Source organism: Apodemus sylvaticus, chromosome 7, assembly GCF_947179515.1.
Source record: "Apodemus sylvaticus chromosome 7, mApoSyl1.1, whole genome shotgun sequence".
Classification (NCBI taxonomy): Eukaryota; Metazoa; Chordata; class Mammalia; order Rodentia; family Muridae; genus Apodemus; species Apodemus sylvaticus.
This window is the reverse complement of record NC_067478.1, coordinates 31,400,279-31,413,872: the sequence shown is the minus strand read 5'-3', so window position 1 is coordinate 31,413,872 and position 13,594 is coordinate 31,400,279. Positions and strand designations below refer to the sequence as shown.

The 13,594-nt window shown below is 39.7% G+C and overlaps 1 protein-coding gene across 2 annotated transcripts in view; it reads left to right on the top strand.

Moving 5' to 3' along the window:
- Plod2 (procollagen-lysine,2-oxoglutarate 5-dioxygenase 2) overlaps positions 1 to 13,594 on the top strand; it is a 65,536-nt gene that overhangs the window by 34,443 nt on the left and 17,499 nt on the right. For both annotated transcript variants that reach the window (XM_052187645.1, XM_052187644.1), the window contains exons 4-8: positions 3,920 to 4,083; positions 5,896 to 6,008; positions 8,142 to 8,205; positions 9,794 to 9,891; positions 12,432 to 12,533. In XM_052187645.1, the coding sequence (XP_052043605.1) occupies positions 3,920 to 4,083; positions 5,896 to 6,008; positions 8,142 to 8,205; positions 9,794 to 9,891; positions 12,432 to 12,533 (541 nt within the window). The remainder of the gene's footprint in view (positions 1 to 3,919; positions 4,084 to 5,895; positions 6,009 to 8,141; positions 8,206 to 9,793; positions 9,892 to 12,431; positions 12,534 to 13,594) is intronic.

Genomic DNA, 13,594 nt, shown 5'->3' with positions numbered 1-13,594 from the left:
TTAGCTTCTGAATAGGATAGTAAATCAAGGTTATTGTTGTGAGTCTGATCAATTTAAGTTTTATTGTACAGTGCAGGTATCCATAACTGGGTCTTGTGTGACCAAGCATTGTTCTGTTACTGAGAAATCTACATTTGCTTATGAAGACATCTGTGACTGTGTTTGTACCAGCTTGGCAGAATTAAGTTGTTTGACAGAAACTGTGTGGCCTTAGAGTCTGAGCTGTCTTCTGCAGGCCAGTGTAAATATTTGGTGACTTATTTTAGGCCACAGGTAGAAACTACTGGTTGACTCTGGGGTGTGGTACCTTCAGGAGAGTCTCAGACTCTCAAGTCAGGAGTGTGTGTGTGTGTGTGTGTGTGTGTGTGTGTGCGCGCGTGCGTATGTGTGTGTGTGTGTGTGTGTGTAGGGGGGCAGATCCCAGGGTGGCACCTGGGAAGGTGCCTATGGAGTCTGTAGAGATGTAAATTAATATGGGTCATTTTCTTCTTGGAGGAACTGAGTAGTAGACAGAAGGTGGAATCAGTAAGACACTGCAAAAGGATTTCGATGGAAGTTGTCATGGAAACCATTGAGTCCAGGATGAAAGACAATTTTCATCCAGTCTGGGTCACTGTGGTAGAAGTTACACAAACATAACACAGAAGGACAAACACTCATAAAAGTCTCAATGACCTGTTGGAGATAGAACTGTGACATGTCTGGGCTCACTCTTATGGGTTTTGCAGGACTTGGGAATATTTACCATGCTTAAATGTGGAAAAGTTTTATTTTATTCTTCGTATTTAAATGGACTGAGTTCCTGTGGGAATTATTTTTATGACTACTGTGCATTCATCTTTTGAAAAAAATATTTTTATTGTACATTTTTTGTGGCTCAAATAATTTTAAGTAGAAAAACTTTCTTCCGTTTGAGGAGTTTTAAGTAGGCAGAAAGACATCTCCCACCCAAGGAACTCAAACAGAAATGACACCTGCTAGAAGGAAATGGGAAAAAATACCTTTTTTAGCTGAGTGTGGTGGCGCCTGCGAGTAATGCCAGCGCTGGTCTTCATACCATGTCCCTGGCTTGCCTGGGTTACATGAGACCCTTTCTCAGAAGAGGAAATATTTTACATTTTAAGTCAAAATAATACTTTGAATTATGTGAAAATAATATTCTCCTCATTTACCTTAAGAGAATTGCATTTTAAAAGTGATGTTTATGAAATGCTAAATTTGCAAATTAAACATCATATCTTCTTTTATTAATAGTCTAAAATACAGTTTTATCCTTCACTGGAGTTCCAAAGATGAAAAACATTCACTTTCCAAATGGCATCTGTAACTTCTTTTGGCCAAACTAGGGATTAAATCTAGGTTTCCTTCACCTGAGGCCAAGGATGTACGTGGAGTTTCACACACACACACACACACACACAGCCCCTGCCCTAATTTGTAACCTTTGAGTATGTGGTGTTACTTGAAATTTTTCTATAGACTATATCTGTCTTTCTGTCCATCTGTTCGTCCATCCCCTCCATCCATCCATCCATCATTCATCCATCCATCCACTATAAATCATGATTCTTTCACCCACCAAGCTACATTTTTTAACTGTGTTCAGAAACTCTCTTGGCCTCCTGAGGCTCACTCTCCGTCTGACTGTTTGAGCTTCTGCCCTCATCTTTAGTCTTAAGTCTCTCTCTCTCTCTCTCTCTCTCTCTCTCTCTCTCTCTCTCTCTCTCTCTCTTACACATACACACACATACACTCACATCATACAAAGAAACAAAATTACTTTTGAATAAAGGACCTATGGTAAAAACAGGATTGATGATGTGTATTTAGTTTGTTTTGCAAATCAGATTAGCTTGTTTAATTCTAAAAACACATCAAAAATTAATTTTGAGATTTCAGAATCTCTTTAAAGTTTATTTATAATGCACACACACACACACACACACACACACACACACACACACGTGCACGCCTTTTCCCATGTCCTGCTTTCTAAGCAGCCTTCTCCAGTTAATAGCCAGCATCCATCATGTGTTCTTAGGTATGCAGTACTTACAGTGTGTTAGTAACTGTTAACCAATAATTGCTATTTACAGTCAGGTTCCCTCTATTTTATAAATGAGAAATTAAGCTAGGTCAGTTAACTGGTGTGCGTGTACTCTGAAGGCCAGCAGCAAAGCTGGAATCAGATTGCAGCTAGAACACTGCACACCCGGATAGACTTAGTGATTATGCTGCTAGTAGTGCCAAGAGCATCTTCCTTATTGATTCTAGAAAGAAAAAAGAAACATATTCTAATATGTGCCTATGAATCTGCAATCTTCCTCTGACAGTCTGCCTATCTGGATATTCATAAACAGAATTTAATTTTGTAGTACAGTATTTCATAATAGACATATAAGGCACTGATTAATTTTTCTAGAACAGCTTCAAGCGAAAAGAAATTAACTTATATAAACAGAATTTTAAGATATCACTTCAAAAAAATTGGGGGGGGGTAGTGTTGTTGAGTGGTGGGTTCTATGAGTAATTCCAGTTCCTGTAGGTTGAGATAGGAGAATTTCAATTTTAATGACAGTCTGGGCTATATAGTGAAGGTCTTATCTCAAAATAAATTAGTAAGTATGAAATTTGTTTAGCAGAGTTACAGAATTTAGTTATACAATTTTTAATCCAGTTTTTAGCCACATACTCTATTTTGTAAAGATGTAAGCACTTGTTCCCTATGCAAAGGGAGGAGCAGAGAGATGCAGGCAGTTTCCCTTTTACAGGGTGTGGTTTGGTGCTTATGTGTCCTAGACAGAATTGCTCACATGACATGTCTTCCTTCCTTTCCTGGTACTTTCTGAGCAGGATGGCCTTGTGCTCCACTTACACATGAGTGCGGTCATTATTAAAGCTTTCGAATGTAGAAGAGGGGCAGGTATTGCCTTTGCCAAGAGTGTAATGGAAAACATAAGCTTGTAGTAGTTTTGCTAAGTTCTTTAACACAGTAGAGTATACATTACTAACTCTTACTAACTCTTACATGTGCACATCCGGCTCCTCACAGATACAGGTAGAGAGCACGGATGGAGCAGCCGTGTCCTTCCGGGATGTGTGACTCCCAGTCCATCTGCAGTGTTAGCCACGGCAACCCTTTGCAGGACTCTAGAGCTTACCCTTCATATTTGCCACCTACCATAAGCTTAGTGTCCGGCAGACATCGGCTTTCAGCTGCTCTGATGTAAAACCAGATACTGGTAGATTTAACATTGTAATAAGTAGGGCATTCTACAGAGAGGTCAAATCGAGGTTATTACAATTAATTTTCTCTTATGTTAGGATCCTGTGACTTAGTTCTGAAAAATAAAGTCCGGGGTGGGGTGGGAGCCCCACCTGATATAACCTGAGACCTTAAATTATATTGTTAATTTTACCTTGCTTTGAATTTATGGATCTGATTAAGATTGAGAATGTAATTAAGATTCCGTACTATAAAGTATTACGTGTATTCTGATAGCAGTGTGAGACATATTAGTCAAAACCTGTTTATCAGGAGTAATAATGAATTGGTCCCTGAAATTTCCTGTCCATGAATGTCACTGAAATATTTGACTGTTAAGATGGAGACTTTAGGAAGTATTTACGCTGGTGTCATTAATTTAAATTAACTATAACATTTGCCCACTAACTTATAATTGTTATTTTGGAGACAAATTACTATATATTATAATGGAAAATATGTCATAATTTGATTGCATTTGTCCAATGTAGTTCACATGATACAAGCTGGGAAGAGGCTGCCTGATGTATTCTCTAAACATGTTTTAATCCTGTATGCATTTTAAATTCTTATTTTGGGGGCTATTTTTCTTAGGTTTTGTGCTTAAATTCTGAAACATGCATTTTGAGACTTGATTGTTTCTTTTAAAAACAGTTTTGATGTTGTATTTGCTGGTGGTCCTGAAGAAGTTCTTAAAAAGTTCCAAAAGACAAATCATAAGATTGTCTTTGCAGCAGACGGACTGCTGTGGCCAGATAAGCGGCTGGCGGACAAGTACCCTGTTGTGCACATTGGGAAACGCTACCTGAATGCTGGAGGTATGGACGGTGCTCCTGTAGACGGAAGTCTCCCAACCCCACAAGCATGATCTTGTTAGGATACATTCTGAAAACGCATGCACAGGCTACAACCTGAAAACCATTTTCTGTGGGCTAGCTGTGTATCTATGCAGTGTGGATGTTCTAATTTCCACATTATAGGTGAGGATTAAGTCTTGCATTCTCATCACAGATTAAATAACATTCTCATCACAGATTAAATAACAGTAGTCACATATACTCCTTAAAGATACGAGAAAATTTGCCCTTGGAGACATTATGACTATGGAATATGTCCTTGAACTGAGATAATTATAAACACACAGACAGAAGGCGTGAGACCTCATAGATAGAGGACATTTGTTCCCTGGGAGTGAATAGCTTTGGATTAGGTTGTATTTTGTATTGAATTTTTTTTTTTCCTGGAAGTGGCATGTATCCTGTGGTTCACATTCATCTGCACAGTAAAAAGCCACTGAGGGAAATTTCAGAGGGCCTCATGGCACTGTGGAGATGACAGATATTAGAAGTCAGTTGAAGCTTCTACCTGCAGCCATAATTGTTAGCGATAAGGCAAGGACCGTGAGTGCGAGCAGCCAATGTGTGGTTTCAGAGACAGCCCGTGAGGGATTCAAACGTCATGAGTCAGGACCTATCGAAAATGGATCATTCAGTTTTAAAACACACCAATAGAAAAAAAATACATTAAGAATGCGTATGAATGTAATTTTGTGTTGCTTATTTAAGGAAGAATTTATTTATTTATTTATTTATTTAGAAGAAGAAAATAATTTTTTATAAGATAATACTATAAGCCACTAAAAATGTTATACTACTACTATTTTATTTTAGAGCATTACTCATAGTAATTAAACATGCATCGGCAGGCTGGAGAGGTTCTCTGTGGGAACGCTCCCACTGCCTCCCAGCTCACTGCACTCACATCACATCAGCTAGCTCACAAGTCTGTAACTCAGGTTCAAGGGGATCTGACTCTGGCTTCTGGCCAGTGTGAACACCTGCACACACTGCACACATACAACCAGGCAGACTACTCACAGACATAAAATAAGTCTTTTTTTTTTTTAAACTGTTTTCTGTCTCTGTGCGGTGATTCTTGCCTGTGAGCGAAGCGGAGCTGCTGGCTACATGTCTGAAACTCGGGAAGACTTGCACAGTGCTCCTGTTGTCTCTGCGCTTTACAGATACATGCCATTGGCAGATTCATTGCATAGGCTCGAAGGCCAGGGGGAACACTCCAATTTTAGAATTCCCTTTTCCAGACAATGACATATAAAAGCTAGCCAGAGAAGCAGTCTAGCAGGCACATTAAGACTGGTTCAAGTAATGGAAAAAATTCTCCACATTCCCTAGATAGAAAATTGCTTCATGATTTTTGTAGGCAGTGACAAGCTACATTCTTTGCCTGCATTGGAATCTTGGCACAGCAGGAGACATTCCCTTCATTCAGAAGCAGTAGCTCCTTTTCTTTTCGGTGGGTCCCAGGAGAGTGATTCACAAGGTCGAGGGGATGCCATCTTACCCTGCCCCTCCCTAGTTAGCCTTCCCTTAGCAACCTTTGGAGGTTAGTTCCTATATGTCAGTTGACTTCAGGAATGCATGCCTTCGAAGCATCTTTGGTTAGCTTGCTTTGTTTTATAGTGGGTGTTATCTCTCCACTAAAGCATACATACCGTTAGACCTCATGACTTTCCAACGTTGTCAGCTGCCCCAACGGCACTAACATTGACATGTTGACCTGACGATAGGTCTTTGGATCTGAGCTTTCTGCTGTGGTTTTGTGCGTTGCAGGCTTTATTGGCTATGCCCCATACATCAGCCGCCTGGTTCAGCAGTGGGATCTGCAGGATAATGATGACGACCAGCTCTTTTACACTAAAATTTACATCGACCCACTGAAGAGGGTGAGCAATAGCTTGCGATTTCTCATTTGCTGTTTTGGCTGCTTTGATTTTTATATTGTCCTCAACCAACTGGTCAGAGAAACAAAGGATTTTGGAAGCTGAATTACAAATTGTGTTTGTACCATCACAGTTAAAAATGTTCAGGTCAGTGGAATAAGCATGGGCTGGTGACTTTGGTCTCCTTCCCTACTTTGGGTATGAGACCTCTCTGTCTCTGTCTCTCAGTGGCTGAGTCAGAAGCCTCATCCAACCTGGGTTCATCAGAGAGGAAAATAGTAAGACCCTGGTATTTGCTGTATTCTGTGGAAGGACACATTGAACAACTAGAAAATTCAGGGCCGACATCTGCCATCGTATCTGCCACTGGCTGTAGCCTCATTGCCTGGTCTTTAAATATCAGAATGAGGTTAAGACAGCAACATTTCTGAGACTATAAATCAAGACAATACCAGTCAATTATGCCAAATTTGTATGACAGTGCTTTTAGAAATAACAAAGGAATCTGTCTGTCTGTTTATTTTCACGTAAGGTCCCATGTAGCCCAGGTTTTCCATGAACCACTTACCCTCCTGTTTCTGTCTCTGGAGTGCTGTAATTTATAATTATATACAGCTGTACTGGCAATACTTTGATAACTTTGAAATGGCAAATGGATAAGCTCACTTCAAAGACAGTTTTTGATTTGAAAGATGACATACGTTAAAGTAGAATGCACATCTCTGTGAGACTTGTCGCTTGAAGTCTGAGGGAGATTGTCCAGTAGCTGGTGTTGTAGATACAGTGTAGTGGACACGGTCCTGTGAAGATAAATTTCCATAGGTTTTCTAGCCATCAGGAAGGCTAAGCACATTGGCAAAGGGGCTGAACAGATGTCTCAGTGGGTAAACCCTGGCTGTGTCAGCCTGATGGCCAAGTTGGGATCCTAAGTATCACATAAATGTTGAGCAGGCTCACCTGTAATTTCAGTGCTGAGAAACAGGCTGGCCGTCCCTTGCTGGGCAAGCTGGCTAGTCTAATCAGCTCAGTTGGTGAGCTCCACAGTCAAGTGAGAAGCCCTGCCTCCGTAGAAGGTAGAGAGCAATAGAGAAAGATAGGCAGTGTAGACCTCTGGCTTCTACATACATGTGTGCTCACATACAGGCTAACACACACACACACACACACACACACACACACACACATCAAAAAAAGGGGAGAAAAAAGATTGCTTTGGAAGGTATGTAGATTGTAGAATGAATTGATCATGAAATTCTAGAGATTATGGCCTGAGATTCTAGAGAGGCAGAGAGTGTCTTATTTCTTAACTAAAATACTATAGTTGTCACAAATAGAATAAATAGAATACATAAAAGTAGTAGTGGGCCTAATGACATAGGTCTATTGTCTATGTATTTATTTTTTCCTTTGTAGAATATATATATATATATATATATATATATATATATATATAGAGAGAGAGAGAGAGAGAGAGAGAGAGAGAGAGAGAGAGAGATATGGGGATCATGGGAGTGCATATTTTCCCTGTGTCCTCTATAGCCTAGATAACTGGTGGAACCCTAGTCTTTACAGGCATACTCTAGGCAGATAAAATTCAGGAGAGTTTACAAAGAAAGCCATTGAAATTCATGGGCTCTCCCTAGTGAGCCTTTCAGAAAGAGTCAGGAAGTGCATTTTCATTGCTTTGACAAAATATCGTGTGACTGCACATTACACATACATAGGCCATACTAAAATTCTGAGTACTGTTGTAACTCAGTCTGCCGCATGCTTTATAGAAAATGTTTGTAAAATTGGTTTAAGCTTCAAGTCAGACTAAAAGCAAATGTAATTTGAAAAAAATGTTCTTAAATAATAATGAGGTAACATTTTGTGCATTTTCTGTGCACCGTAAATATAATTTGTAATTTTTCTAGAATTGGGAGTCTTGCACACTGTTACTAGGGATGCAAGATCTGTGTGAGTGCAAGTGTCAAGTGTACAGTGGTGTCTGTCTGAGACATCTGGATATTTTTATAATACATTGAACAAATATTTTAAGCTGCAAATTCCCTCAAAGATACGTATATCAATATGACTGTGCTGTTGGCTATTTCTATTGTAATTTTCAGTGTTTCCTATTTTCCTATTCTTTAGGAAGCTTTTAACATCACACTGGATCATAAATGCAAAATTTTCCAGGCCTTGAATGGAGCTACAGGTACAGAAGCCCTTGCATCTTCTCATATATGTGAATGCCTGTTTTCAGCATTCTCTCCTGCATTAGACCATTGGGGTCTATAGCCAAGGCAGCAGCCTTAAAATCTTCAAAACATCAAGTACTGAATTGAATCTGACATATTTCCATATAGTCCAGAAAAATCCTTCCCTGAATGAAAATTAAGTGCTGGCCTTGGGTCACTTAGATTGGATGGGAAGCTGTGAGTTAATTGCATCTCTACAACACACAGTTTGGGTCAAGTTCACTGGGTCTTGAGTCTCCTGGAAGGGTTAGAGGTCCTCTAGTAAACTGAAAGTCAATTGGTAAAATCCGTGAGTGGATTGTGACAGAGTAAGAGGAGATCTGAAGAGCTGTACACTTGTGCAGAGTATGTGCATGCCTGCATATTTAGGAATACACTCCATAGAGCTCCTGTGCTCACAGCACTTAGGTAAGTACATGCACACACACCTACACATATGTGAGTACACTCTCAGTGTGCACATAATACCTGCACCCTTAAGACTATATGCAGGTATAGAACACCTGCACGTGTGTATACTCACAAAAAGCATGCATGTACACTAGTGCATATGTGAATACACTTTCACATAGCATATGAGCACATATGTGCACTTGAACACAGACACACATGTTTGCATGTACAGTGTGCTTGTGCACACTTGTGAATGATCCATACAGAGCATGTGCACACACCTGCACATGAGTATATAGGTAGCATCTGTCCACACCTGTGCATCTGCACATTTGTGTGGGCGTACACAACTGCATACTTGTGGCTACTTAAACAGTACTTGTGCACACACTTGTATATTTGTGAGCATAGATACAGAATATGTGCATGCCTGCACATTTGAGCACATCTGTACAAATAATGCACATGTAGATACTTGTGAGTATCCTTGATTATATTACTTTTTTAGAGATACATATACTCCAGTAGGACATGTCAGTGCATTAATTTGTGTACTGAAAGTCAAAATATTTTTTCTAAGAATGCATTATCATTTTAAAAATTAGGAATGTGCTAGAGTTCAGTGTCTTTTCTAGTGCTGTCAATAGGTTCTAGGGATTGAAAGCGTGCAGTGTTTAAAACTGTGAGGAGAGAAGCCTGAAGTAGAAACACAGTGTCTCTCATGCTCCTGTGTCTATCTGGAGCTTCACAGAAGGTCAGCTGCGAATTGTCCATCTGATCAAGTGCCCAGTCAGCTGTGGAATCTTGCTTATACCTGGGAACACACGCTCACCACACACACACACAATGCTTTCTGTTTCTAGAATAACCCTTCAAGGACAGTCTAGGTCCACTACAGGAAGATAAATTGTGACAGTGTGCTGGCATCACACGGCTAGGAACCAGGTCAGGGACCAGTGAAGCAATCTTCTACCACTTCACCACCCAACTCAGTGGTGAGGCATTTGGTGGGGAGCCAGCTTTTGTTTGCTAACTATGGACTTGGAAGAGATAGTTTCTATGCATTAAAAAAAAAATGGGGTAGTGTGTCTTAGAAATCCATAGACCTATATATGTTCGAAGTTGACAAAACTGTTTCTCTTTTTAACGCAGATGAAGTTGTTTTAAAGTTTGAAAATGGTAAAAGCAGAGTGAAGAATACATTTTATGAAACACTGCCAGTGGCAATTAATGGAAACGGGCCCACCAAGGTGAGTTCCCCTCGCCCTCAGTTCTCCATCTGTTTCTCCGTGTTGGAGTGTGGAGAAAATGCGTGGTTCATCATCTCTTAAAACATATGTGAAAACTTTAGTAGGAACGATGTATTTACATTGTCTTTATGCAATATAGCATCTGGCTTAAAATAAACAGGATTTTCTCTTAGCAAGATTATGACCTTTAATTCTATAGGTTGAAAGTTCACTGTAGTGTTTACTTTTTTAGGAAGAGTAAAGGCCAGAGGACAGGAGAGCAAGCCTTATTCCCCAAATTGTTCAGAAACTTTTGGATAAACACCTGTAATGCCCATGAAAAGAAGCAATTTCTTCAATTCTTTTGACTTATAATAAAATGACCTTAATTCATGCCCCCAAATCATAATGTGTAGCCACTGTGACCTTCAAGAATAGCTGTATGGGTTCAGGATAGGTCTACATCAAGTGCAAATGACATCATCTTTGGAAGTGCTTTGAAGGAGAGTCAGGAAAGTACTAGATCCCAGTGCCCAGGAGCCCAGGGCGGCCTCGCCCTGGAAGCAGCTTTCCACACCTTCCACAGCAGCCAGTGGAAATGTCTCCAGTGAGGAGGAAAACAGATGCCCTGGTGTGTGGGAATTGGGTGGAGGTGGATAGTCTGCTATGGATGACAAACACGAGGACATTTCCCATCAAAACGACTGTTTCTCAATGTCTCAGTTGTTCAGAAAACAAAGGACGGAGGTGGAAAGTTACAAGATGAAATTTTAATTCTGAAAACAGAAAGTTATGGCTTTTGCTTCACCCCTAGGAACCACTGACCATTTTCTTATTCATATAGAAGATCTAGAAGATGGATTCATGGCATTAATATTAAATTTTTATGTTATTTCTAAATTATCAGTCATGTGTTGTGAGGATTTTCTAATGTGTCTAATTTTACATTTCCTGCTTTGCATTTTTCATGTCCTTTAAAAGTAACATGTATTAAGGAGTCCATTTTTATATAAGCATGTCTTACTTTAATAGTCACTTTTATTATTTGACAATCAGAAGTACTTTCTATGTCTGTTTCTGTCATGCATTTAAAATGTCACCATTGTCCCCCTACCCCTTTTCAGAAAGTGTCATTGTATAGTCCTGGCTAGTCTAGAACCTGCCTTGTAGACCAGATTAACCTTGAACTGGAAGAGATCCATCTGCTTCTGCTTCTGCCTCAGGAATGCTGGGATTAAAGGGGCACACCCCCATGCTCAGCCACACTGACCCTTGAAAATTCATAATGGCTATCATGGCCACATGACTCCTGCCTTCTGAGGTACCATATCACCCAAAGCAAATGCCGCTGTGGTGTGGAGCTTGTCCATGTCTTAGGTTTGCAGAGATGCTCAGTGTAGCTGTATCTATAGCATCTTAGCAGCACAAAGGCTTTCCTATCCTAATGCAGAGCTTATTGGATTCAGCAGCCTCTGACTAACATTTTCAGTGCAGTGGAAACATGTGGACAGAGCTGGGGAAGGGCGGGCTCTGGTGAAGCGGCCAGGTCCGCTCCATCTGTGCTGCGTTTCAGAGCCAAGAGAAGCTGGAAAAAAAAACCCTCCTGGGCACTTCCTTCTGTATTTTCTCTTCTCTCTTGAATACATTTGACTTTTTCTTTTGATGATCTTTTACTAAGATTTAAAACAATGATTAAAATAAGCATAATGGGCATTCTCATGGTGGTGTGTGATTACAGCAGACACTCTGTGGTATCAAGACTGCAAACATGTAGTGACTTTGTTACTTAGACACCTAGAGAATAGCTTCTGCAATGTCCCAGTTTCAGAGTTTCGAGATATTGTTAGGGCTCAATCGTGGTGTGCTTGCTTCTTGTGCCATCTTGCAGTTAATCTCAGTTGATACAGAAGGGAGGGGCGTAAGTCGGGGAGGAGGCACCTTGTCGGATGGGTGAACGAGCAGTTTGTGGATTGGACATTTTAATCCCATGCTGCATCAGTGTTCTGAGCAGTACCCCAAAGCCTGGCTGGCAGATATGGCTCCAGAAATTGCTTAATGTCCCTTTGGGGATCAAGTTTCCTCAGTGTTTGTTTTGTGTGATGTGTTGGGGAGAGATCACATCACTCCTGCCGCATGTACTGCAGGTATCTGTGCTGGACATTTAAACACACTTATCTCATTACTAAATTACTAACTAACACATGATTTATTGTGGTTGGTCTAAAATGTCTTATGTGCTCCTTTAATTGTTTTTTGTTTGGCATATTTTTGCAGTGGTCCTTTTTTATTATTATTCCTTACATCAAATTATATCAAGTCATACATGATATAAAACTGGCATGTTTTATAACAATGGGGACATTTCTACACACAGTTTGCAGCAGTTAGTGATTCATCATCTGAAGAAAGCTTTATTTAATGTGTATATATTGTTGATAAATGTTAGTGTGATTGTGGAGATATGCCAGGTCCAGACGGAATTCTGTGGAGCTGTGAGTCTTGGGTGAGAACACCGTGGTGGGTAAGGACTTTTGCTCATCTGTTTTTCTTGCATTTACTAGATTCTCCTGAATTACTTTGGAAACTATGTTCCAAATTCATGGACACAGGAAAATGGCTGTGCTCTTTGTGACGTTGACACAATTGACTTATCTACAGTAGATGTAAGTGGAATTTATTTGTATGAATTTATACTAAAAATCCACATTGACATAAAATGCAGGGACTCAGGAAAAAGGCAAATTGTTTTATTCTGTCCATTGGATATTAGGTAATGGATTTATACTGTAAAAGTGCGGTGACTGAGAAAATCTATTGGCTTGTCTTTTTGAATTGTTTTGAAACCACTAACAGCTGAAAGTTTAGGGAATTGAGTTTTTCAGCATGCCTGGAGGTAAAGCAGCACAGGTTAAAAATCAAGTCTCTGGGACTTGTGTGCCGGCAGTACCTGTGGAGCGGCAGGGTCCCCACACAGCACACGACTCCCCAAATGAATGCTTCATTTCTCGTTGCTGCCTGAAGGGAGCATAAAAAGTAAATTGTCTGCATTTAGTAACTTCTGAATAGAGCTCTATGTCACTTGAAAGTGAGGATTTTTTGGCCAGACTTTGAAGCAACAAACTAAATGTTTCCTATCTGGAAAGGGAGCCAGAGCAGTTCTGAATGAATCTGCACCACAGAGATGTTTAAACGTTTGTCTTGATGTTTTTTGCAGAAAACGGTGTTGTCCTCTGGAAGGAGAATCAATTCCTTCTGTTTGGATTTTCCTTTCTAATATAAACTTTCTGGTTGAAGGATAAAATGTTCATGTTGAGTTTTTTTTTTAATTCAATATATCAGTAATTTTTTTATATATAAATAATTTTGTCCTAAGCTGTGCTTGACTTACAATTTAATACAATATGCTATAGAAGGAAAACAACTCATTCCTAAATATAATAAAAGTCTGTAGTATCAAAATGTAGTAATCATTCAATAGAGACATAGAAATTAAATATTTGTAGGAGTTAAGATTCCAGATTTAGCATGTGTTTAGATGTGGGCCAGAGCACATTTTTATTGGGTAAAATTATATTTCTGTTATATTTTAATTCATTCATGCTTTGTGCATGTGTTTGTGTGCATGCTAGTGTGCACATTCTGTGCGCACATATGGAGGTCAGAGGACAGCTTGCAAGAGTTTGTTCTCTCCTTTTAATGTGAGCCCTATGGGTCATAAACACCT